We start from the raw sequence: 27,100 nt of genomic DNA on the forward strand, positions 1-27,100 counted from the left end.
CACAAAGCCTGGCCTAACCCCCAAATTTCTCCCCCTGCAGCTCGGCTTTGGGGGTGCTTTAGCCAAACCCTGCCTACTGAGCTGAGTTAACCAGGTGAGATGCTAAGTCTGTGCACAACACAGGTCCTGACAATCTTAAAGTGCTTTTTAAATGCTTAAAACCATAGAGGAGTAATCACTGTGGAATCAGCATCACCTCTTTAGGCAGCTAAATCTGGTTTGTCATGCATAAAAAGCAGAGCATGCCTTCCTTCCAGGAGTTGCTTTGAATCTATTGCTGTAAATTCTTGCCTCTGCCACCCTCCAGCCAGGAAATGTGGCTGTGAAAACAAGTTATGACAGGGAAAATTCAGATGCTTTATCCTGAGCCATCCAGGCAGCCGGATGCTGACAGAACAAGAAAGGTGAGTCCCACATCGTTTTCCCTCGTCTATGGATAGGATGGTGTCACTTCCCTCTCCGGGGTCCCCACTTCTCCCTCACCTCTTCCAAACATCTCCCTCTGCCCTGGGAGCTCCCCTTGGCACGCTCCCAGACTCTCCCAAATTCCTGCTTTGGCTCCACTTTTGGCAGCCAACCGAACTCCTCGGCTGCTTTTGTGCCCACACCTGCATTGTTCCTGTCCCTTTTTCTGTGCTCTGTGGTATTTTTTGGTGCTCTGGATGTCCAAAGAGCAGCCAGAGTGGGCTCTGCTGCTGAACAACCACAGCAAGGAGGGTCTGGAGCTGTCTCTGAATCCCTCAGGATCTGAATGCCTCTCCTTGACAGAGCTGGTTTAGGAAAGCTTTAACAGGCTCAGGACTAGCCCACATTGTTCCTCTCAAAACCTGATTCCTCCTTATCCTAGCCCATCTCTGACATCACAGCCAGGCTTCCATACAGATGGGAACGTCCCTCCCCGTGGCACAGAGCCGCAGAAATGTGGCTCAGCTGTGACTCAAGTCCCAGAGCTGGAAAATAATCCCTTCACCGCGGTGAGGCTTCAGCAGTGCAGCTGAAATGCAGGGACCCGGGCAGGTATTGGAATCCTGGGCCTTGGCAGGGAGAGGGAGATAAATATCCAGTGATTTATCCGGGACAGAAAGGGCTGATGGAGCTGTAAGAGTAATTAACCTCCGGTGTTATTTAAATTGACGATGTCTTGGCATGAAGTGTCCTTGGGAGGCACCAGTGAAGTCAGGCTGATTTTAAAAAGTTCGACAGCTTGGGAAACAATAAGGGTGTGAGCTCCTGATCTCCCTGAGAATCAGAGCCCTCCCTCCTCCCACCCTCGGGCACACCTTGCTGCCCTTCCCTTCCACAGGCATTTTCCATCATGAAGACAATTTTTTTTTCTAATAGAGCTGGTTTGAAAAGGCTCTGTGATCACTGGCTCTGGCACTGGAGGGAGAGGCAGAGTGGATGCTGCAGTTTGGGGCTGGATCCTACTGTTTGGGGGTAGATCCATTTGTTTGGGAGTGGATCCTGCCCTTTGGAAGTGCCTCCTGACCCCCATAAGCTATGCACGTGTATTTTGGAATTGAGCACAGTTCATTCTTTGTACAAAGCAGGAGGTGGTGGGGTGAAGGTGCAGAGATTTGCACCAATTCCTGCCCACTCCCTGGGCTCACTGAAAGCCAGGAGAAGTCACTGTGCACTGGAGGGGCTGCCCTGGGACTGGCCTCTGGAAACACATCCAGTCTGAAGGAGAGGGAGGTGCTGGGCTGCAGCTCATCCAGTTAAGCAGCACCTATGACTGTGGTGCTGGGGAAAATAAAGAAGTGGGGGCATCTTGAGTGACTCTCCCAGAACTACCTCCAGCACTGACCTCCAGGGTTCACAGGAGTTCACTTCTTTTTTCATTGTAAACCAGAGAAAGAGTGGGAGAAATCACACCAGATAGGTCTTGGGTAACTTGCTGTTTTTCTCCCCTTGCAGAGTGGAAGATTTGGGATGTGGCTCCCCAAGGGTGAGATTTTAAATGAATGGAAGCAAAGTCAAAATGCTGTCAGTAACCTAAAAAAATATTTTTGAAAAGTTACCAATGAAATCTGTTCCAACCATTCCTCCCAGGTGTGGCCCTGGGAACATTTCTGCAAAGTATGAGAACTCTGAGGTGCAGCAATGTGGATGTTCAGCTTTGATCCCTTGGTGTCTGCAAATTCCAGCATCCCTGAATCCCTGACTCCTGTCCCACTGACAGCACTTTCTGGAAGTCCTCCAGAGGTCATAGCCAAAGTCAGGATGGGGTTTTTGACGTGCCTGCTGGGCTGCTCCACATGGGATGTGGCACAAACCTGACTCTTGGTTCCTGTGCCAGAGGAGCCATGTGCAAAAGCTGCACATGCCAGTGCCAAATACCAGCCCCGTTCAGAGAGCCCTTCCCTCTGGGGAACACAGGGTTAATTGCCCTGCTAATCACTCTGTTTCACTAATCAGTCCCTGCAGAGGGGCTCTGTTTGTTTTTCCAGGCTTATACATCCTCTACCCAGCATTTCTGGTGATTTATTTAAGAGGCTAATTTTTGATTTTGCTTTCTGGCATTTATTTTAAGGTTTGTTTTTTTTTTTTTTTTTTTTTTTTTTTTTTTTTTTTTTTTTTTTTTTTTTTTTCTCCACAGCAAACATAAAATCTGCTAAGATATTTCTCCTAGGAATTTTATTGATTCAGCAGGTCTATTCCCAATGTGAGCTCTTATTTCAGAGAATTCCCTGTATTCATAGAAACACACTGCTGAGCCCTATGGACACTGCAGGTCCTTAACAAAGAAAGAACACAGTTTGGTTTTTAAAGATCCTGAGTAGAGGACACATGACTTGGAAACTGGGGGACACTCTCAGGTATTGGGCTCATGACAAGAGACACTGAGGGGCTGGAGTGTGTCCAGGGAAGGCAATGGAGCTGGGGAAGGGGCTGGAGCACCAGGAGCAGCTGAGGGAGCTGGAAAGGAGCTCAGCCTGGAGAAAAGGAGGCTCAGGGGGGACCTTGTGGCTCTGCACAACTCTCTGACAGGAGGGGACAGCCTGGAGGGGTCGGGATCTGCTCCCCAGGGACAGGATGAGAGGAAATGGTCTCAAGCTGTATCAGGGGAGGTTTAGGTTGGATATTGGGAAAAATTCTTCATGGGAAGTGTGGTCAGACATTGGCAGAGCTGCCCAGGGCAGCAGTGGAGTCCCCATCCCTGGAGGTGTTGGATGTGGCACTTGAGGGCCTCGTTCAATGGAGAATCTGCTGGTGGTATTGGGTTCCTGGCTGAGCTCGATCTTTTCTAACCTTAACAATTCCATGCCCCAGTGACTGACCCCTGAACAAGGTAACTGTGCACAACAGGCTGCCCTTGAGTGGCAGCTGCCCTGATGAGGAGCACAGCAAAGAGAGGTGCCCTGGCTCAGGGCAGGACTCCTCCTTACCTGTGCAGCAGGGAGTGCAGGGAGGTGACGGCGCTGTCCCGCTGTGCTGCCAGCACCAGGCACAAGCCATCCTTCAACAGGGAGCACTGCAAGAGAGGCAGGAACAGGGCTTTGGTGCTGCTCTGCACTTGAACAAGTCTCTGAGTCTGGCTGATGGGTGAGGAACAGGAGCCACAGAGCAACAGATCATTCCAGGCAGAGCCAGTGCTATGTCTGAGCTGTTTGTGATCCCTAGAGCTCTACAGTATTCCTGTTGCTCTCTCTGAATGAAAACCGGCAGAGTATCTGGGTGTGTTATTCAGTCCCTACCTCTGCTGCAAGCAGGAATACCACGACAGGTAAATATTGAGATATTGCAGCAGAAACACTCATTTCTTGAAGCAGCCTATCTCCCTTCTAGAGAGGGAGAGCAAAGGCTGTAACATTCACCTTTGGCTCAGCAGTGACAGATCCTTCTGGAAACATGCCAACTCTACCCAGGGCCATTTATCTCTGAGGGAGGGAGGAGGGATGACTCTGCTCCCCCAGCGCTGATTTGTCCTTCTTCTTAGAGAGCTGTGCACATTCCATGCGCAGAGGGACGGATCCTCGAGGGACTCAGGGGACAGGCAAGCAGTGCTTACACTAATTGGCTGCTAGATGTAATTGCTGTTCCATACAGATGTACTTCAAAGGGATGCTGTCAGTTTTAAAAAGGACAACCTGAAAAGATCTTACATGCTCCTATTACAGATAACACCCAAGACTTAGAACTGGGAGCTGGAAGCCCAAATGTTGTGTTTTGTGAAGGGTCTGCTGTGGTCTGACAGCCCTCAGGTGATTGTTGGTTTGCTACTGCCACTGTAATTACTTTCCTTCCTTGTTTACTCTCTGCTGCTGACAGCACTTCCCTGCTCATTCCGGCTTTGCCCAGGCAAGGTTCCTGACTGGGTGGGTTTCTCCGACAGCAAAAGGAAAAGGACTATTCCTACAGTCTGGGCCTGGTATCCTGCTGCTGTGGAGCAATGTCAGCTCAGCGCAGCAGCACATCCTGTGCCCAAACCCCAGGCTGGGCTGGACTAAATGGGAGCCACAGAATGGCCGAGGTTGGAAAGACTTCAAAGCTCATCTTGTCCCACCCCCTGCCATGGGCAGAGACACCTTCCACTGTCCCAGGTTGCTCCAAGACCATCCAACCTGGTCTTGGACACTTCCAGGGATCCAGAGGCAGCCACAGCTTCTCTGGGCACCCTGTGCCAGGGCCTGATCACCTTCACAGGGAAGAATCCCCACCTAATCCTCCCCTCTGGCAGTGGGAAACTATTCCCCCTTACCCTGTCCCTTCAGGCCCTTGTACATAGTCTCTCCATCTTTCTTGTAGCTCCTTCACATCCTAGGCTACAGTTAGGTCACCCCAAAGCCTTTTCTTCTCCAAGTGAACAATCTCAATTTCCTCAGCCTTTCCTCGCAGCAGAGCTGCTCTATCCCTCTGATCATCCTGGTGCCTCCTCTGCACTGGCTCCAGCACCTCCATATCCTTCCTGTGCTGGGACCCCCAAACTGGAGGCAACACTCCAGGTGGAAAATCTGGCTCATGCTCCAAGGCACAGTTCAAGAAAAAAAAAAAAAAAAAAAAAGGCTTTTTAGCATTGTAGAGAAGGATTAATGTGGTGTGATTATGGAGGGGGAAATAGAAACTGTGTATATGGAGAAACAAGACAGGAGACAGCAGCAGAACACACAGAACAGGGTGATGGCTGACTGGAATGAAACATTCAATAAATGAGCGGTGAATGGGCCATTCCCATGAGGGCTAAATGAGGAGAGGTGTCAAGGGCTCTCAGGGATACAGGACCACCAGGAAGTGTCCCCAGTGCCCACATTACTCACCAGAGGTGCCAGGGCTTAGAGGCAGTGTTGCCATAGTGCCACCAAAGCCTTGGGGCAGCACATCAGAGCAAGGCATTAAGAGGCTCTTCTTTTGTGCCAAGGAAGCAAAGCCCAGCTCCAGCTGTTCCATACCTTTGCTGCAACACTGCCCTTGGCCCTGCTGAGCATCTGGGAGATGCAGAGAGCCTGAGGTGAGTCCAGCATGGCCAGGCGAGCTCCTGTCACCACAAAGCCACTGCCCACGAGCTCCTCCAGCAGCTCCACGTACGCAGGGGACTCTGAATCCTGCAGGATTATCCTGGGCAGCACCAGGCAGGTGGTTTGGCAGAGCTTCTCCAGCAATGCCTGACCTGATGGGAAAAGAGCAAAACACTGATTTGGTCTCTGCCCTGGCACCTCTGAGCCCTCCTCTCGGTGCCTCTGCCCTGGCACAGACGTGTCCATGGCAGTCAGAGGCACTGAGGTGTTGGGATGTGCCCTGGGATAGGCCATGGGATGTGCTCTGGGATGGGCCATGGGATGGGCCATGGGATGCTCATCCTGAGCTGCTGCACGCCTTTGTGTCCCTGTCTGGAGATCACAAGACAGCAGGAGTGACCCCATTTCAGGAGTCAGACAAGGACAACTGCTGGTTTGCTACGGGAGATACTATTCCATTTTCATTTTTTCCTAGCAGAGAAAGCTGCTAATCCAGCTGCTTTTATAATCCCAAATGTAATTCTGCTCAGCATACGTAAGGCTTAATGTATTTCATATTTTGCTTATGATAAATCTGTCTGTCCATTAGGCAGCAGCTTTGTGATAATTATTTGCTGGAAGGAGGTTTCCTTGTGTGCAAGAGCTTCCTCTAGTGTCCAAGATGAGCCCAGAACGTGAGTGATGTGTCTGCTTTGCTGGAGGCACTTATGAGATCGTGCCTGACAGTTCAGAGATCACGTGGACTCGCTTTTCCAGGGCAGTAACTCTTTGAAATACATTTTCTGAGACATAAACACATCAGCGCTGTACACTGCTTTCCTTTTTACTCTGCTTAGGCATCTTCAAAGCTAAGATATCCTCATGCTGCAGGAAATTAGGGGCATGTATTTTGAGATTAGTTCCTGACACTGAGCTGTGCAAAGCCTGCAGAATGCCTGTGCCCTCTCTGCAACAAGATTTTATTTTATTTTATTTCATTTCATTTTATGCACTCTCTTCTACAAATCAAGTGATTCGTTCACAGCAAACCTGTTCCTTTCCCATTGTGCACTAAGATGATGCACACTTCCCAAATACTTTGGGACAAATCCTCTTTCAGAGACCTCTTGCACAAAAGTGACTTGGTGTTCACCCCAGGAGCAGAGGATTTGATTTACCACCTCCTCCTTGCACTTCTGCACCTTCTGGTATGTGACCAATGCCCCCCTAAAGCCCTGTGTCACTCTGGGCTGGGATTCTGTCACTTTTTTATCCTGCTCCTCTCCAATCCACAACAATCCTGTGGTTCCACTGCTGGGATTAAGGACTGCAGTGATCAGGTGTAGCATAGGAACATTTCCTGAGCTGCCCACATCAGTCACATCAGAACTGAAGCTAAAGGAATGGGAATAGCCTGGTTCTAAACAATTCTGTTTCCCAAGGAACCCCACAGGGATGCTTCACCTGCTCCCTGCTTGTTTATAAAGGCTTGGGATCAATCCACAACATCCCAAGGTGGGAGCATCCCCCGGTGTCAGTGCCATCTCCTGCTCTGCAGCACAGCTGTGTTTACACATGTCTATCAAGTCAAATCAGCAGGAGAGGCCCTGAGAAGCTGCTGCATCCCAGGAAGTGTCAGCCTGGCTGAAGCTTCAGCTCCCAATCACAGTCAGCCTGGCCAGAGCTGGGAGTTATTTGGAGCTGGCAGCTGCTCAGCAGCAGTGGGAGCTGAATGAGCTCTCAGCCCAGCTCAGGAGAGGCCTCTGGCCCTGCTGCCAGCAGCACTCCCTGCACCAACTGATAATTATCTACTCACAGCACAGCACAGCTCATGCTGCCCAGGCCTGTGCTCCTGCCTCCCCAGGGGAGGCTCTGAATGGACACAAACCACCAGGGTCGTGCCGAGACACCTGGGAAGGGTTCAGAGAGGAACATGTGCTGCTCTGACACTAGCTGTGCTGTCAGTGCTTGTTTGCTGCTGCTGTTAAGGTCAGCCCTTGTGGACAGCTCTGTCTGTAAACCCCTGAAGTGCTGGCAGGTGAACAGTTAAAGGCTGGACTCCCCTGGAGCTGTTCTCTGCAGCTCAGAGCTGTCTCTCCCTTCTGAAATACCCAATCTTGCTGCCATCAGATGGTTTGTCTTGCTGTCCAATGAATCAATAACAGTCCCAATCTATAACAGGAGCTACATTTCCTTACCAGGACTGCCTGGCTGCTCGGAGCTCAGGACACCGGGATGTCTTCCCGGGTCACGGGTTAGGATCTTGCGCTGCTTCCTGGTTCCCAGGCTGAGGATGGGGTCATGTTTCAGGTTCTGGATCTGCAGGAGGGAAGGCAGGGAGGGAGGGAGAAGCAAGTCATGTGAACACATTACCTAATGAGGAGGGATAATACTCCTCATGTATTGATTCAGGCAAGCTGTGAAGCTTTAGTTGCTGTCGTGCACTTCTGTAATTGCCAGCCGAGAAAACACCTGCTTGTCTGGAGATACAAGAACATTTTACATGCATTCTTCTTTTTAATTGAGGCTTAATTCAGTGCAGCATCTCATCATTCTTTTCAAGTTCCCATATCCAGACATCATTCTCAGGTCTCTACTCCCAGCTTTTCAAGGCCAGGAGCTCAAACAAAACTTGTGAGAGTCTGACAGCTTTACCCAGTGCCACGCTGGGGTGCAGCAGCTCCCTCTGCCCCTGAGTGAACTGGCCCAGTCAGGATGCCCTGCACTGAGCTGCACACCCACATGAATGAGGCCCGTTACAGAGGTGGCCATTTCCAGAGCTAATCTCCTGAGAGGACCATCTCAGATGGATCACCTCTGAGCCACAGCAAAGCTCAGACATTTCCATCCCTTGGCTGAGCACATCCCAATCATTTTCACATCATCAGCCATCCCATCCCTGAATGATACAAAGCTGGTGAAAAAACAGCTCCTGGGTCAAGTGTGCCTTAGCAGTCAGGATGAGGCTGCTGTCCCTACTCGTGACCTGCTTCCAAAGCGATGCTGATCATTTGGGAGCAGCAGCCCAGAGCCTGAGCTCTGAACAGCAGAGCTTGCTGAACAAACAGATCTGCAGCAGCTCTTCCTCACCGAGGCTGCCGGGGTCAGTGCAGAGGGAGGAACATCCCCAGCACCAGGAGAACTTGGCAGCTTTGGGAAACACATCCAGAGCTGCATTATCTACAGCATAATAGGAGAGAAGTCACGGGATAGCAGGGCCAAAGCTGCTGCTCTGGCACAGCAGGATAAAGCTCAGGAAAGGGCAGATTCCTACCTCTTGCTCCTGCACTGTCTGACGCTGGGCACAGCACAGCCCTTCTGGGAAAAACAGCTTCACATCCCGCACAGCCATTGGATAGGATCTGGAGCCTGAGAGATAAATACAATGAGAAGATTCTCTCAGGCCATGAATTAAACATTCTCTAGACTCACACTCATCTTTTGGAGAGATTGATGATGTGCAACTCACTGCAGTAATTGCTTTAAAGGCCAGCTGTTCTGTACAGTAATAGCAAACATTTTAAACCATTATATTTAGAATAGTTCCATTGCCTCCTTGGTATTTTGATTCTGTCCTACGATCACTCAGCAGCCTCCTCATGTAAACAAGACTCCTTCTATTTCTTAACAGTGGAGCTGAGGGAATCATGTTAAGGAGACTGTGAAACCTTTCAATTCCAGCTCTAAATCCTGTTGTTCCCTTGCTTCTGGATCACACCAGGCTGCCCTGACTGAAGGGGAAGAGCTACTGGTGAGTGAAACAAATGTACTTAGTAACAATAATGCAGGTCCCAAATACGCTGGGAACTCTGACTGACCACGGAAATCAGAATCAGCATGAGGTATTGCTGCAGGAAGTACATTTTTCTGTTCACCTCTGGCCAAGAAAGGTAAATCGAGACCAGAACAGTCAGAGAAATGACATGAGGATGACTGAGGAAATGGAGAATCATCTGAAGAGTTAAAACAGACCTTGGCTCGTTTGACCCAACATGACCCAAAGCTGAGAAACAAATCTGATTTCTGATAAACACTTCAGGGTAGGAAAGGTCAGAGGTGTCAAAAGAGCTACTTAAAATAAAGTCCAGATAATGGCACAGGAACAAATGGGCACAAAGTGTACGTGGCTATATTTAAGTTTGAAAATGTAAGAAGATTTTTAGCTCTCAAAGCTCTGTGACATCCATCCAGTTGGGGTGGGTGCTTATGGAAGGGAAAACGTGATGAGGCTGTCTGTGAGGGAATTAACTGAACTCAGTGACTCGAGAAGTCCCTCCAGGCTTAGCAGCTGAATATTTCCCTATAAAGCAACAGTGTTATAAAGCATTACTCAGAATGTTTGGAGATTTGTGGATGGAAAATATTAGAGAGGGAAAAGCTTTTTCTATTGGAGTTTAGATAGATTGTCAATGTGCTGGCACAGATCCATCCTCCTGGGATACAAATATCCTCTGAAATACTGCTACCTTGGAGGCTACCCATTCAAAGGATCCCACCTGAGAACACTCAGCCCTGTTGGAGCTCCATAATTCCAGGGTTTGTATAGCCAGAGCAGCCCTTAAGGCAGCAGTTTACAATCCTGAGGTTGTCTAAGTCCCAGTGTCTGAGCTGGGCTGGATCCTTTCCATACCTCCACACCAAACCTTCTGTGCTTCTATCATTTGGGGCACTGCAGAGAACACAAATGCTCCTAAAATGAGTATTTTACTCTCACTTTGCTCAAGGTACAAGACAGTGCAGGGTGCACATGTAAGAGCTCTTTGGATGCAAGAAAAAGCACAGTTCAATGACTTCTCAAGCCCCAGAGGAGATGGGAGGGTGCAGGTTCACCTCTGCAGCTGAGTCCCAGAGGAGTAAAGCTGCATTTCTTGGTCCACCAGTCTCCCTGGAACTCCATTTTAATCTAAATTGCATTTCCCCTGTCACTTAGGGAGAAAAAGGGAGAGTTTGCTCTGCTTCAGGCATTAATTGAAGTTATGTCTATTTACATATCTGAGCCTTTGGACTTTTCTTTTACAAAAACCTACCATAAAATCCATTCTGGACTGTGCTGGTGCCATACTGAGCCCTCCAGAGGCATGGATCCAGTGCTTGGGCCAGTTGAGGATCCTCTGGTCCCAGCAGATCCATCAGCTTCTTCACAGCATTGGGCCTTTGCAGGCACAGCACAAGGGCAGTGCCCGAGGTGAGGTAGGCGCAGTGAGCTTCTACAGCAGCTGGATCCTGAGAAGAAATCAGAGATGGAACAGGTTATGGAAAGCTGGTGAGCACTGGGAACAGCTCAGTTTTCCTTTGGTTAGGAAGGAATGTTGTAAGTAAGTAAATCTGCTGTTGCTCCTTGTTTTCTCTCCTCTTTAATACACTGCTGGTGTACTAAAGATTCCAAAATCCAGAGCTCAGACACCAGGCAGTTCCTGTGACATCCAGCAGGTCACAGGAGGGCTCTTCCTTCAGGGGGACATCCAGATCAGGAGGAAGCATGGGCACAAACAAGAACACCAGGGTCATAAATAGTCTGGGATGAGTCTTCTGGCCTTGTCTGATGCCCTTTGCTCCATAACAAATGTCTCCACCTTTGCTTCTTTTCCAAGCACAGTCAGTTCAGCCATGCCCACTCCTGAGCAGAGCTGTGGTGGTCACAACTCCCTGGGACTGTACATTGAGGATGAGAAGCAACCACTGCACTGGTGAGGAGAGGGCTGGGGACAGACAGACTGACAGGGACTCTGGGACAGGCAGCAGAATCGGGGGCAGGCAGGTGGCAGAGCTCTCTGGCCTTGCTGCCTGCTTTAATCAAGGAAAACCTTGGGAAGCCAAGCCTGCTGCAGATGTCTGGGCTGAGCACAAGGTCAGGGTGTCCACAGCAGCTGCAGCTCTGCCTCCTCCTGCTTCTCCATCTGAATAACATGGCAGGAGCATCCAGTTCTGCCTCTTCCTGCCCCTCCATCTGAATAATGTGGCAGGAACATCCAGCTGTGCCTCATCCTGCCCTTCCACCTAAATAACATGGCAGGAGCATCCAGTTCTGAGACCTCCTCCCCCTCCATCTGAACAAGGTGTCAGGAGCATCCAGTTCTGCCTCTTCCTGCCCTTCCATCTGAACGAGGTGTCAGGAACATCCAGCTGTGCCTCCCTGCACCCGACAGCGCAGCAGCCAGGGCTGGATGTTCTCCCCAGCTTAAAAAAAACAAGGGCATTTCCAGCTCCCTACCAGAATCGACCCACAGCTATTTACTTTTTTCCCAGTTTTTGAGGAAATAAAAACAAGAGGGAGAAAAAAAACCACCATTCGATTCAGCTGAATCACGTCATTCACAGAGGTTTTAATTCCTCTATTTTTTTAATCTTCTAAAAGCGGCAGAGGATAGCAATTCTCTAGATAAAACATTTCCAAAAGCAAATCCTATCATTTCATTTAAAAAGATGGAGATAAAACACTTCGAGGCCTCTCTGCTTTTCTATCACGTGCAACCATTCACTGCCTTTGACCCAAATCTTCTCGCACTTGCCTGCCTCCTAAATTGCATCTCTGAGAAGTAGGTTATGAATTGACAACCACGGGCTCAAGGCTGATATTCCCCCCTCTATTTGCAAAGGCAAAATGTTCCCTGAGAAAACCCCTCAGTGCTTAAATTGGTGAGGTATTCAGGGCCTTGGGTGTGGTGTTTGTCACTGCTCTTGCTCATGGGCACAGGGTCACAGCTGTCACTCAGGGGCTCTGGTGACAAGAGCTCTGCTTGCATGAGGATGAAGAATTTCAGCTTGTCACAATGTACTGAGAAATGGTGACATTCATTCAGTTCTGTATAATACAAAATAATCCCTTCCTGCTTGAAAATTTTTGTTAGTTAAAAAAAAATAGATTTAATCCACTTTTCCATGGGTTTTCTCTTTGGGCAATAAAAAAGCAGTGACGTTTTTCATGACAGCTTTCAAAAGGACTGATAAAACATATCAATATTCACCCAGGTTGGAAACAGCTGCAAAGAAAACATTCAGTTTCTGTTAAACAGACCAGAATAAATGAAAGTATTTTGTTCCAGGGCTTCTAACCAGTGATTTCAGATCTAAATAACAAAACTCTTCTTTTGGTCGTTCCCCAGCAAATCCACGGCCATGAGGTCGAGGATGATGCTGTTTCTAATTGCTGCTGATGGTGTCAGGGAGCTTCTGGCATCTCCTCTCACTCTTCACACCCACTCCAGGCTCTGCCAGCCCTTCATTCCCATCCTTCCTCCCTGCCCTTGCGGGTCCGAGCAGCTGGGCTGAGCTGCCCCTGTGCAGCTGCCTGGAATTAAGGGAGCAATTGCATCGAGAGGAAGTTACAGCTGTGCTCTGGCTCGGGAGGACTAACGGGATTAAAGAGCAGCCGAATTATCCGGCTGCTTTTACCGCCGGAATCACAAGATGGGGCTGGAGGGAACCGTGGAGTTATTGAGTCCAGTGACCTGCTACTGCAGGCAATCACGTCAGGTAATCCCCCACAGCAAGATCAGGCCCCACTGGAAAAATAAAGCCCAAACTGCCAATCTGCACAGTGCTGGATGTGCTGGATAAGCAGTGAAGGGAGATCCAGGCTCCCTGGGCAGAATCCCCCCGGGAACAGGCTGAACGCCACCAGGTCATGCTGAAAGCTGAGGAGACAACGTCAGCTCTACTTACATGACCTTTATTTTCTCTAATCATTATTAAACTGCGGATAAAACATCTTGTTATGGCTCCTGTGATTTGATAACCTCGGCAAGGAGCAGAGCAGTTGTTTTTTCCTGGTGCTCCAAAGGCCACGGCGCCGCTCCGAGCTCAGGGAGACTATTGCAGTTGGAAAAGCAATCACGGAGCTGAGCTTGTGCTGCCAAGGATATTTGTCAAGTGCATGTAAATAATACATTAGAAAGGAAAAGGAGACGTGAGGTTGTCTTGCTTGCAGTGAATAAACCCAGATTTGCTCTCAAGTGCTGTGTACACACAACAAACCAGCAAGTTCCAGTGCTTTGGGGTTCTCTAGAGATGGATTTGGAGCATGCTTTGGGTAAAGTGAGAAAAAGCCCTGGACAGAACTTCGAGAAGGGACGGACACTGGCTCCGTCTTCTTCAACAGGATGTTTCATCATGGATCTCATCAACCCATATAATTATCTCCAAGGGTGTCAGGGGATAGTGCCAGGCTCTTTCCAGCAGTGCCCAGTGATAGGATGAGCAGTAATGGTCAGAAACTAAACCACAAGAAATTCCAGCTCCACCTGAGGAAGAACTTCCTTCCATGGAGGGTGCCAGAGCTGTGGAACAGCTGCTCAGGGAGGGTGTGCAGTCTCCCTCTCTAGACACATCCTAAAGCAACCTGGATATATCCCTGTGTCACCTGCTCCAGGTGACCCTGCCCTGGCAGAGGGGTGGCACTGGATGATCTCCAGCAGTCAATTCCAAACCCAACTGGGATTATCCCAGCTGGGATTCTGTGACCTGCTAAATGTCAGCAATTTGCCCCATATTGGCAGCCATTGCATCCCATTGTGCCACAGGCTGAGGAGCAGATCCATCATTAATATTCCTCCCATCCAGAAGCTGTACATGGAATTTAGCTGGGAAAAACAGCCCTGCCCTCACGGCTGCCATTGAGCCACTTACCCATCGGATTTTCCAAATAACCCAGTCCCTGGAGCCTGCTGAGGCTTTTTCAAAATCTCCCTACTTATCTTGGGAGCTCAGCCTTTCCCAGCCCTCCCCAGTGAGAGCCATTCCCGCTGTTCTGAAAAGGAGCAGGAGCCCCTGGCCAGCAGAAAGCATTTCCCACTGTCTGCTCCCCCTCACCAAAGGCAGACTGTTCTCTTTGCTTCCTCACTTTCAAATCCTGCTTTTTCCCTCATGAACAAAACTCCAACAGTCTGTAATTTTTATACTCATTAGTCACCAGCTTTTCAAGGCAACTGAATCAGTGCTCAACAGCTGCTCTGTGTGTGTTGGAGAACACCAAAACCAAGGAAATTTTCAGGAAACAACCTCTCCTCACATTTACCCCACATGCATCTGCATTGCTTCCTGAGGATATCTGGGGGTTTTAAGATGTTTTCTGTTTCAGATGATCAAAAAAGCATTTTGTATTTAGCTCTGTGATTAAATAACATTGGGAGGCACATTCCCATCAACCCTAATGGCCACTATCTCTCTCCTGCCAGTGTAAATATTTAAAAGTCAGATGCCTGTGCCCATTGCTACCATGCAGAAGGTATTAATTGTTCCAGAGCACTGCCTTGGCATGTGCCTATTTTCTTCTGGAAGTCTCTATCAAGAATTTGTAGGAGACAATGCTATAAACTTTCCAAACTTAACCCAAGTGCAGTATCAACTATAAATGTTTGTTTTTCATAAAGTCAAGTGGTTAAACGTCTTCAGGAAAGCAATCAAATACCACAGATTGTTTTTTCCCCAAGGGAAGGAAAAAAATAATAACCCAACTCCTCTCAAATGCCCAGAGTTCAGTTCCCTGGCTTTTACAGTATCCTTACACTCAGGGTACGTCAGGTTGAGGAAAGGTTTCTAATGCCATAAAAGAGCAGAAACAAACATCAAACACCTATTTTTAGCTAATCAACCCCACAGTGCCCTAAGATTTAAGAACCCTCTTTATTTCCTATTAGACATGAGCAAGGACAATTTCCTCTCCTTGCAGGTGACTTGTACAGACTGTCTCCCAGGGTTCAGCTGTGTCTGCAATGTAATCTCAGGCAACAGCAGCGCAGGGATGTGCATTCCCTGACAGGGCAGGAGGCTCTCCCAGTTTCACCACATGGAATAAACCCAGGCACACGTGCTCCCTGGATACACCCTACCTGGAATGACCTGGGGGAAGGAGCAGAGGACACCTGTTTGGCAGGGAAAGAGGGAGAGCTGAACAGATTCCTGTGAGGTCTGTATTGCCCTCACTCTCCCCAGTTTCGTTTAGGAGAAACCAGGGCTGTCTTTATGGCATGTGATAAAAGAAGCCCTCAGCACCGTCAGCTCTCTTTGTGCTGATAAGGTACAGATCTGATTGTTCCATATAGCTCGCTCCCAGCAACAGCTCCGAAATCCCGGGTGGGAATTGCTGGGCTTTTTGGGAATGGATTATCCACAGCTCATTCTTTTCCTCCCTCCACAGGTCCCACGGAGCTGCCACTCCCTCCACTGACCTGCTGCACCTCGCTGGGCACGAGTGCGGAGGCAGCAGCCGCTGCCAGCTCCAGGTGTTTCATCCCCACCACGCTGAATTTTTCCAGGTGTAGACCCCGGAGGATCCCGGGCAACCTGCGGCTCCAGACACCGGGTTTGATGAGCAGCACCGTGCAGAGAACCTGTGCCCCTGGAACAAAGAGCTCGGTGAAACACAGAGGGTTTTGTTTGCTACCCTGAGCACGCAGCTGGGGATGGGGGTCAGCAGAAACCTGGCAGGAAGTTCACAAAAACACCAACAAAACAAGTGCATAAAACCCCCGGGCACAGAGGGTCATTTATTTATTTGGGTTTGCTTTCTTGGGTGCTTAGATTAAAAATGTGTCTGAAATGGTCTAAGCTTGAGGTTTCTCCATCAAGGAAATCTGCTCCAGGTCTGAAAAGTTTTTGTGGGAGCTCTGTCGGATAAGATTCATACCTTTATATTACAGATGAATGTTTTAAGAGAGATAAAATATTCCCTTTTACATTTTTCATGTGACCGGTGGTGATTATGTGATGAAATTCTTGAGCAGCTATTACCTTACTCTGGTGTTCTGTATATTTTAAAGTTCTGTTTCAGAGAGGCACTAACAACCATGACAGGTCCCAATTAATGTCATAAACCAACAATTAACTGAATTGTCTTTACTAAAACTGACATTCCAGAAAAAACTTTCTGCTTCTGACACAGCTCTCCCAGCAGAGCTGCCAGGAAGTTGTAGCACTCTAAGAGGGAAAAAACAAACCAGACCAAGAAAGCTTTGCTGTCTGATGAAAATGGATTTAAAGGCAGAAAATACATAAATTCAGTTTTTAAATGACAGCATTTTCAAATTTTTAGTCTTGCTAAAGCACTTGCTACTAAGAGTATAGTTAATATTTTATCCTTATAACATCTTTTGGAGATTTATTGGCAAGTGAAGTGTCAGAACCAGTCTATGAGGCCCAGGAACTGCTGGTGCTGAACCACATCAATCAGCATGAGTCCTACAGGCTGCTAAAACTGATCCAAGCTGATCTGTTTGGGTACAAAAAAAGTAATTTTCTGTTTCCTGTGCACCCCAGTACTAATTACACAGATGTCAACGCAGCAAAGCATCAACCTGGAACTTAATGTTGTTATTTCCAGGTGACAAGCAGGACATGGCACAGAAACACAGGATCAAAAATAAAAACCAAGATTATTTCCTCCCCACTTGATATGGAAACTTAACCCTTGTGCTGCGGGGAGCCATCCTGTTCCAGATGTGCTGTTTTCCTCACATCATTCCTGAACAGAAAGGTTCCATAGCAACTGCCTGGGAGTGCAGGAAGCTGCTGGGCTCCACCTCAGCAACCTCACCCGTGTGGGTTATGTAAGCACTCAGGGGCCTCCAGATGTTTTCCTCACCATCTGCTATGGGTTTGGGCAAATATTCCCATTCTTCTGCTGTGTGAGTCACTACCTGCTGCATATTTAGGGACTTCAGACACTTCAGGAGGATTGCCAGCTTTGTTTGGTCAAAGACACCTTGTCAGTCAGAGCTGGCTTTCTCTCCTCAGGGATTATAAGTAACAAGAATTAGAGAAAATACCACTAATAGCCAATGGAACAATCTCTGCTGAGCATGAATTACCAGAGGTACCTGTTTGACAATGCTCAAACCTGCCTGATTTCCAGTTCTGGCTCCTCAGAGCCTTTCCTGGTCTCTATTATATTTCTCTACTTTGTAATATTTTTAGATCCATTCTTCAGAATCCTTTCCTTTTTGCCTCCCCAAAAAATCACTACATAGGTTTTGATTTCATAGCCTAACTGTGAAAATAGAGTTTAGTTATGCTATTTATGCTTAGATATGCTATTTATAGATAATAGTTCAGATTTGTGACTTCAAATAAATGGGAAATCAAGACAAGCAGATACTACATTTCCTAGCATCACTGCCTGGATTCCAGCCTAAGGAAAATGTTGGTATAATCCCCTTACTTATTTTGGGCTGGTACATCCAGATGATTTAGTTCCACCAAGTCCTTGTCAAACCCCATTTTTCCATTTGCTCTTCTCTCACCTGCTTGCATGTAGGAGAACAGGGATTCTGCTCGGCACCTCCAGCTCTCAGCCACTAAAGGAGAGAAGCAGATTTGAGTGAGTTTTGTGTGTTCTGATACAATCTGAGAATTGTGCTCTCATCTCTACATAAAGCAGCCAACATGACAGTGACACACTGATATTTTAGGGTGTTACGCTGGGACGTGGATGGACTGATTTCAGATGTCCTGGGACACCCTGGGAGGGGTCACACTTCCTCCTTCTCTGGTAATCCCAGGAGCTGATCAGGACTACGAGTCCTAAATCATGTTGGTTACCTTTCCTGGGATTTCAGGGAGTGGTTAACAGCGGTTTTAAACCTATCTGTGCTCCTAAGAGTCCACAGTCAAGTCAGATGCTCCCCTGTTTCTGGTGTTCCCAGAGCTCAGGTGTTTTGTTTCATGTTCTCTCAGAAACAAAGAAGTGCTGTGGATCCTGAGTGCTGCTGATAAAACTTCCCTGTCATTCCCCAACCAGCCAGGAGTGGCTGCTCCAGTGGTTCTTCAGAGCAGAGCAGGATGAAAAGAGCCTGGGGAATCATATCTTAGGACAAAAGCCAATAGAAAAATGTTCCCTTCAGTCTAATGTAAAACCTGCAGTGACCTGGAGATGAGGAAAATCAAGATACTTCAGGCACATGAGAAGTGAGGAGTTATCCAGATCTAGGGCACAATGAGGGGAATTCTGCATCAGATTGATAAGAGACTTCCTTTTCCAGTGACTGGCAAGTTTAGCCACTGTGATGTGCAAGGTAGATAAGAAAAAACTATAATCTGTTTGTCAAAACAGAATTACTTTTTTTTTTTTTTTTTTTTTTTTTTTTAATTACTGTCCAAAATCCATGTCTATATATTTTCCAGGGTTATGTACCTGGAGGGTATTTAGCCAAAGTGAGGGTTTTTTTCTAATGAGTCTTCCTTCTCTTTCCACATGACTGCTGCAATGTTAAGAGCACAAATAGCAGGTGGAACCAGCCCTAAGGTCCTTGCCTTGTCTCATGACATTTTGGCTCATCCTCCCAGCAGCAGCTTTGTTTCTTAGTGCAGGGGTTATCTGAAAGGACTTTCAGGATCTGTGAATCCCATGGTGACCTGGGCAGCACTGGGATGTAAATGACAGAGACATCCCATCTGAGGCACAGGAAATGCACCTTCTGCTCTGATTTCACCTCTCTAAAACATCATGAAAATTGTCATTTCTGGGATCTACACCTGAAAAAGGCTACTAAAGAGCTGGCATTAATTACTTTTCCAGCTGACTTTCCACACCATCCCTCAGCAGGTCATTCTTAAGACTGTGGAGAAGAACTGATGTGACAATACTCACACCTTCCCCCAGCAGCAGCAGGACTCAGCTGGCCTTTCTTCCCACTTGTCTGGGATGAGGATGTCTAACCAAAGGTTAACTAATCCCATTGCAATGGCTCTGACAGAGGACACACAGCTTTCTTCAATCTTTCAAAACTCTAAAATAACTCGGGTTTTTTTTTCAAGAGGCAACTGGTGCTTACCTGTGGTCTTCCCTTCAGTCCTGGAGCTCCTGCCAGGTGGTGGCAGGTATTTCACAGCACGGCTGTGTTCTGCATCTGGAAAAGGCAGGAGTATTTTTATGGATTCACAGATTGGAAACCTTCACTGTCTGGGGCTGGAGAGTGACAAAGGTGATGCCATTTAGCAGGGCAGATGTTCAACCTACTACAAAATATTGAAGATATGTTCTTGAGCACAGAGGCCTCTCCATTCCTCCCACAACAATAAAAACACAAGGAAAAAATGGAAGTACCTTATAAGAGATAGTGCAGGATGCTGAAGCTGTGCCTCAGCTGTACTCCTTTGTCCTTCACAGTGGCTTTGGTGCAAAAGGCTGGCACTGCCATTACAACCTCCCTCAATAAACTGAGCTCTGCTTTCCTCTTATCCTGCCTTCCCATCTCAAGATAACTTTAATTAAGGGCTGCAGTGCATGAACTCTTTACAGTTTTAGACACCACTTTGGCATGTCTGATACCTTCTCTTCTGAAGGCTCCTCTTCCTGCTCACCAGTCTCACAGAGAACACCCCCATAGTTCACTGAGAGATCAAACTTGCTGGGAGCCTAAGCCCAGGATCTTTTCCCAGACAAATCTTTCTTCCTGGTATTCAGCAAAGCCAATTTGTTACTGCACACTACACAGGCACAGTGGGTTTGACACAAGTGTCTAAGTTTGTGTTGATGACAAAGGACTTTTCTTCCCCAAGGAAAGATAAAGGAAGGGCTGTAAATTCAAAGCACGAATGCACTTATGGGACTGCATCACTCCCCCTCAGCTGATACATGGTGTTACCACAATCTTTGATTTCTCTCTGCTTCTGAGTAATCATAAAATCTCACAATGGCTTGGGTTGGAAGGGACCATCTTGTTCCAACTCTCTGCCAGAAACTGTCAGGGCTCAGAACTGTTTCTTGCTGGGTGTGAGAAGTCAGGCAGCCCCAATTCTTCTCTGAATATTTCACATCAAAAGAAAACAGTGGGAGCTTGTAGTCTGCTACTCTAAACCATCCACTATCAATAACCCCACAGTCTGCACAGTGATTTAGTTTTAAGAGGCATGGCTATACATTTCCTGCTACAGGAGGAAACTATCAAATTTACTGTGCTGAAAGATCGATGCTGGCACACATCACTGAACTCTGAGAAGCTTTTGACAGCAAAGGTCTCCATTCCTCTCTTCATTCTCCTCCAGGATAAAAAGAAATTCTCAAGAAATCTGTTTTCTTCAGCTCTTACAGATTGGTCACACCTTCATCTCCCTGAGCACAGGGCAAGGCTGAGGCAGCAAGCTGAAAGTCTGGCACCACAATTAGGGACCCACATGTAGCTAGGAGAGCTCTTGGGCTTTGTTCTTCAGTTTCTCTTATAGAGAGGGTTGAAAATGCATGGTATTATTTAGCGATCCTGCCAATTGCTCTGATATCTAATTAGTACTTATGGAGTACCTCAAGATCATCAGAAAGGGCACCAGGCCAAGCACAGCCACATTAATTAAATAGGCCACCTTGCAGATGACCTCAGCTGGCTCCTGCTGGTTTCATTGCCTCATCTTAATTCAGCCAAGCATAGAATTTACCTCCACATTATTACCTTTTTCTGTGCCTGACAAAGCCCCCCAGCACTGGATTCCTTTGTCCAAGTTCAACCAATTCCCGCACACCCCAGAGCTGAGGATAATACAAGCAGTGAAAACGTGCCTTACCAGTCACCAAATCCGCCTCAGTGAAGAAGAGGACGGCTTGTCTGAAGGTCACCTCTGGGGTCAAGGCCATTAGTGCCTGTGGGAGGCTGTCCCCTGTGCTGAACCTGTCCCTGCCCTGTGCCCATCCCTCCAGGGCAGCTCCCAGGGCTGGGAAGGCGTCGATGCCGCGGAGGGCACACAGCAGGACAGGGCTGGACATCAGCGTGTCCAGGCTCCTCTGCCACCCAGAGTCTCCAGCCTCAAAAGGGGTGATTTCCCTGGCCTGACTCCGAGTCAGATGGGGCAGCCACTTCAGGCCTAGGAGTTCAAATCCTGAATCAGGCTCTGCTGCAAGTCAAGAAAAATGTTTTTAGCACCAGACAGCAGCTTGTGTTTCGTAGAGGCTGTGTTTTCTTTTGGACAAACATTTTATTTCACATTGATTTTTTTTCTCCCTGCACAAGTTCCAATGCTGTTTTGACTTCTGTTTCATCCAGAACGGACTGTAGTGAAAATATAGGAATATACTGGGAAAACCCATAAGATGCAAATTCTAAGAAATGCCATTACAGTGAAGAACAAAAAAAGGGCTATCTGGGAAATCAACAGGGAGCCACAGGGAGCAAGTGCCATGATTTGATTAGAGAGCACAGCTAATGGAGGAGAGTTGAAAGGGAATCACTGAGAGTACACTGATAACAATGTGGCTTGGCACAGCTTAATCCATAATTATGGATCCTTTAGCACCTCTCATAACACTTTAAGCAATGCTCATCATAGTAACAAACTACAGCAGAATGCTGACTTGTCTCTAAAGTAGTTTCGATGTTGTTGGGTTTGTAAAGTTGTCTTCTGACTGTGTAGGAAGGTATTTAGAGCTCAATCCATGAGCACTGGAAGTTTCTGTTGGCTCAGATCTCAGATACAGAACGTCATAGAATTTCAAGTAGTATTTCAACATAGTTTTGGGAGAGGCAGATCCAACAGAGTGTAAGATGGACAGGCTTGTGCCCTTTGTGCCTACACCTCCTGTGTTATCACACTTCAGTGCAACCTGCACATGAAATTACATAAACTCCCAATCCTTGACAGCCCTTTTCATGCATTTGTGAGCACCCAGCATGGGGATGGCACCGCTGCTCCTCCCGCAGGGGAACCAGAGCGTGAGGCTGTGAAGTGCCTTAGCTCTGCTCACCAAGCCTGTCACTGGACAAACCAGAGCCTGTGACTCCCAAATTCCTGTCCGGGTTCCAGCCCAGCCTTAGCCCCAGTGCTCAGGGAGAGACACAATGCTTTGTGTTACATAAAAGCTCTGCAAGCCCAAGCACTGCTCAGAACTCATTTGATGCTCTCTGAAGCAAATTATGCCCACCTGAGCTGTTTGTGATTGCCCAAAACAAACCAAGATAAATCCTTCAGCTCTTTTAAGGTGTAACAAAGAAACCTTTTCTTCCTGAGGCCCCTTCACCACATTTTCCTTGATGTTCCTGTTATTCTAAACAGAGCTACCCAGGATAAACTTTCCTCCCCAAGGTCTCCAGCCCTGCCCCAGAACCAGGTTCACCTGCACTCTGAGATGGATCCCTGAGGCCAGGCAGCAGGATGTGCTGGAGGAGCTCCCCAGCACTCTTCAGAGCCTGCATCCCCACCACTGTCAGCATCACCACTTGCTCCATCCCGGGCTCAGCAGCGTAAGCTCGGTGGCACAGAAAATCCAGAGGGATGTGACAAGGCTCTGGCACTGCACTGAGGTTTCCTCCTGCCCAGGGAGAGCACAAAAACAAAACTGTTACCCCATGAAAACAGATCTCAATCTCTTTACTGTGAAGGAATTACTTAAATCCCAATCAACATTTCACTGTCTCCTCACACTGCAGCTCAGGAAAAGCCTCCTGAATGAGGAATATTAACACAGCAAACTCCCTCTAATTAGTCCCAGTCCTTCCCTGGAATTACATCTTGCGTGTAAAGCAAATACATTCCCTTGTAATTTTGATATCCTTATTCACACCATTAGGCAGAGTTGATAGATCTGTACCAAAATGATTTAAGGCACCAGTTTTGGGTTGATAACTAATGACTGACTTCACATTAAATCAATACCTCATTTTGCTTTCTAGGACATTGCAGGGCACACAATTGGGAGCTAATTTGGGGACTGCTGTAACACTTCAGTTATATCCACAGTCCTGTTGGCAACAGCACAGCCTGGAGAATCCCTGGCCCATCTGAAATCCCCGTTTGTTCCATACTGATTCACTACATGATTATTTAAGCAACTGTATTAATAAACATTTATTTACTTACTTATTCCTACATCATAACATTTAATAATGCTAGAGAATGGTGAATTACATGCATTTAATTTTCATTTTGCCTTAGGATTTGTGTCAGTTTGGTTTTGGAGAGCAATATATCTTAACTCGAAGTCCTGGCATCCAAATTTTCAAACAATTACAATAAATTAAACTAACTTAACTTGCTGAACACATAAAAACCCTCAACCTGTAGTTAGTAAAAATAAACATTGGATTTTTTTACTCTAAGTGTACAGAACTAGAAGGTTTAAGACTCACCCATGTGAGTCATAGATTAAGAACAGAAAACCTATTTCCTTGCTGTTTGAAATCCTATCAGTCTCCCAGCTTTGAATGAACAAGTTACCAAAGTGAATACAACTGTACAAACTGAAATTTCGAACATCTGAGTAAAGTAGAATTGGAAAATGCCTTTTCTGCACCTACATAACTATAGCTGCCAGCATTTATCACTTCAGCATATTCCAGTCTTACACACAACCGCTAATTTATCTCATTTTAATATTTTGACTTCTCTTCAAACTATGGCAGTAAATAGGTATTGATTGGCTATTAATCTTTTAGCTATCTTAATTAAGGCTTAATTGGCTGTTACTGTGTCACATTTCTATAATTTCTTTTTGCATGTATCTTTTAATCTACTTTAAAAAGGTATTTTCATTTTGATTTCCATGGATTCTTCCATGAGAGTTAATGTGATTGACTGGCAGCAGAACACTAAATGAGATACTACAGACAAAAAGCATATTCCTGATGGTTTTATTCAGGAAAAACCCTCATTAATGTGGCTGCTCCATCTCTGTAAGTGTCCAAGGCAGGCTGGATGGGACTTGGAGCAACCTGGGATAGTGGCAGGTGTCCCTGCTCATGGCAGGGGTGGAATGAGATGAACTTTGAGGTCTCTCCCAACCCAAAGAATCCCTGGCTGTCTGATCCTGTGCAAGCCAGGCCAGAGCAGTTCCCCAGCCCTGACCTACCCAGGCTCTGCAGCAGGTCCTCGGCGTAGGGAGCCCCGTGGAAGCAGAGGGACGGGTCCTCTCCAGCAGCTGCAGAGAGGATGCTGTGCCCACTGCCAAGGCCTGGCTCTGCCAGCTCATCCATCAGCCCTGTGCTCAGAACAGCAGGAAATGTGAGGAATGCAGAGTTTTGTTCAGCCTGACATCAAAACACTCTGCTAGCAAATGTTTGAGTCACTGGTCATAGCTCCCTCACAGACCCGAGACACTAAATGCAATGGAACTATCTCCTCTGCCCAGAATCACATGGACCACTTAAAAAGGGGCAAGGAGCTGTTGAAAACTGAGGCTGGCTCACAGCTTTCTCTGGCTTTTCCAGCAGCACCTGTGGTGGCTAAACAGCAGGCCTGTAAAAGCCTCACAGACTGAATTCTAACTTGATCCAACTGTACTCCTGAGAAATTTGTCAATCTTTCCCTAGAATGGAATCCTGTAAGGGTGGAAAACAGCCTGTTCGCATGAGAGAAGTCCTAAGGCTGGGACAGTTAACTTGCACCTGTGTAAACTATTCCAAACCGTCAAAGAGAAAAAATGCAAACAATGTCTAAAACCAGATGCTTGCCAGCATGTAAACACCTCTGGTGAACTCTCCAACCCTTACAGGTAACAGCTTGTTACTAACCAATTAAAAGTAGGCACAATATGTTTGGAAAACTCTATATAAATAAAATGTGTAAATAAACCAAGACCCTTTTTCACTACTTGAACAAGAACGTGTCTCATCCCTCAAACACAAAGTCACAGCAACAAGCACCCAGTTGTTTCTATCCTCTTCTATCTCCTGCTGGGAACTGAAACTGGAACAAGTGCACAGATGCTGCCACAGAGCTCCTGGATTAGAATAAATATCTTCAACGAGGTGGTGTCCACTAGGAAGAGTCCCAAATCTGAGCCCAGTCCTCACGTGGAGGCCCTCAAGGTGTCTCACTTCCAGGCATGAGGCCAAAGTCCTGCATCCCACAGGGCCCTCGTGGGCAGGGAGGTATTGCTGGGGTGACAGACCTGAACAGAGACATCATGTTCTGCTCCTGTGATTTCCAGCCTGGAAAATATTCCATTCCACAGCACTTTTGCAGACACTAAGTGCTTAAAGCCACAATCTCTCGGCTCCCATTCTCCCTCCAAAGAGCTGGGCTGTGCACAGGCAGTGCATTAAGGTGTTGCATACAGTACATTTCCACAACAATTAGTTCAGCCTTCTGTAATAATGTTTCAGGCCACAGTTTTAAAGGCTTGTTATTTTTTAAATTACTTTGTACACATTTGATTGCTTCCTACCGAACAAGCCTGTCAAAAATTCACTGCAGTGGAGCATGGGAAATGGATTATTGGTGCTAGAGGCTGATGGCAAAGCTTGGATGTCAAATGTACCACTGACAATCACCTGCTTCTCAAAATTCAAAAGGCGTGAGGCACCAAAATTGGGCCATCACTGTCCCAGCAGTATTGCCTATTGTTTATTCAAACTCAGGCCATGGCAGAAAGTAGAGCTTGGACAAAAATGTGTGGTGTTTGAACCTCAGGACAGAGATCTTTACCCATCTATTTATCTGCTCTGTTTCAGGAGTAATTGTCAAATTTTAACTTGTTTTGAAAATTGAACAACATTCAGACCTTGAAGGTGCAACTGCTTTTCATATTGATTACAGATGCAAAACTTCTTAGTGAGGTAAACACCTCCAAACATCTCACCCTACTCCAATCTTGGTGCCATCCTGCACTTCCCAGAGGCCAAACCAAAGCTTGTGTGGAAAGAACATCAACTTCCCCTCTCCAGGGCTCTGGAATATGGACTAAGGTGTATTTCTGCAGCACAGGACTGATGAAAATAGCACAGAACACAGGGAAAGAGGCATTTATAAAATCTGTCACAAACAAGAGGAAAAACCCTGAGTTCTCTAGCATGAGGAAAAATATTTTACCTTTCCAGACAACCCTTTGTTCCAGCCCCACCTATATATTTCTAGTGGATATTTCCCCGTGCAAAACATGAACACAAAGCATCATCTGTGGCACTGAGGGAAGCAGCAGAAACTGCACTTTTTAATGAGCAAGTTTCCCTGGGTGCAGAGGCAGCAGGTGACATGGGGCTGTAATTACTGTGCCATGATTAATCCTCTGTGTCTGCACATGTTTGCAGAACATTCTGTGATAGTCTCAGGAGAAAAAGCCCAGGACTATTTGAATTGTCATTGTTCCACCCCTCCTCAAACCTCTAAATGTTCTCTCCTATTGTGGATAAAATAAAGGAAGCAATCAGGCTGTGGATGAATGTCTCCATCATGGGCTGTGTGGGATGGTGTTAATGGAAGGGTCACCCACAGTGACCCCTTCTTGGGAAGAGCCAAGCAGGGCAGGATATCTGCTCCCTCCTGACCACTGCTGTTGCCTCTGATCTTCCCCACTTGAGGTCAATGTCAACTGATCCTTAAGAAAACTGAAATTCAAGTTAGAAGATTTAAGAAAGCAACTTGGCTGGGTTTTGGCAGTCCCTATGTACAAAATGAGTTCCCATTGGGATGTTTGGAAGTCACAAGGATGGAAGACTCAGCTGAGGTGGATAGGATCAGAGGCTGTCCTCAGGCTCAGGGGCACAGCTGTGTTTTGGCTACCCTACCCTCTCCAGGCAAAAAGAGTTTCTGAGAGGAGGTGATTGAGGCCATAAAATCCCAGCAAGTCCTGAGCTGGGAGGAACCCACAAGGATCCTTGAAATCCAGCTTCTGACCCTGAACAGGACAGCTCCAACAACACCTCCATGTGTTGGGTGTGAGATGCCAAAGTCAGGCCCAGCTTTGAAGTGTCCAGGGACAAGGCTCACAAATCCAAACAGAAGGTTACAATTTCACATGAAGGAAAAACATT

The 27,100-nt window shown here is 47.1% G+C and overlaps 1 protein-coding gene across 1 annotated transcript in view; it reads right to left on the bottom strand.

Annotated features, from left to right (window-relative positions):
• DNAAF8 (dynein axonemal assembly factor 8) overlaps positions 1-27,100 on the bottom strand; it is an 84,803-nt gene that overhangs the window by 4,641 nt on the left and 53,062 nt on the right. Inside the window, exons 19-29 of the mRNA XM_066330092.1 lie at positions 24,199-24,327; positions 22,468-22,662; positions 20,925-21,251; positions 19,202-19,270; positions 17,672-17,725; positions 15,602-15,771; positions 10,463-10,658; positions 8,710-8,804; positions 7,634-7,754; positions 5,391-5,608; positions 3,390-3,475 (exon numbers count right to left, since the gene is read on the bottom strand). Coding sequence (XP_066186189.1) covers positions 3,390-3,475; positions 5,391-5,608; positions 7,634-7,754; positions 8,710-8,804; positions 10,463-10,658; positions 15,602-15,771; positions 17,672-17,725; positions 19,202-19,270; positions 20,925-21,251; positions 22,468-22,662; positions 24,199-24,327 — 1,660 coding nt within the window. The remainder of the gene's footprint in view (positions 1-3,389; positions 3,476-5,390; positions 5,609-7,633; positions 7,755-8,709; positions 8,805-10,462; positions 10,659-15,601; positions 15,772-17,671; positions 17,726-19,201; positions 19,271-20,924; positions 21,252-22,467; positions 22,663-24,198; positions 24,328-27,100) is intronic.

The sequence above is a fragment of the Sylvia atricapilla genome, chromosome 15, assembly GCF_009819655.1.
Source record: "Sylvia atricapilla isolate bSylAtr1 chromosome 15, bSylAtr1.pri, whole genome shotgun sequence".
In the NCBI taxonomy this organism is placed as follows: Eukaryota; Metazoa; Chordata; class Aves; order Passeriformes; family Sylviidae; genus Sylvia; species Sylvia atricapilla.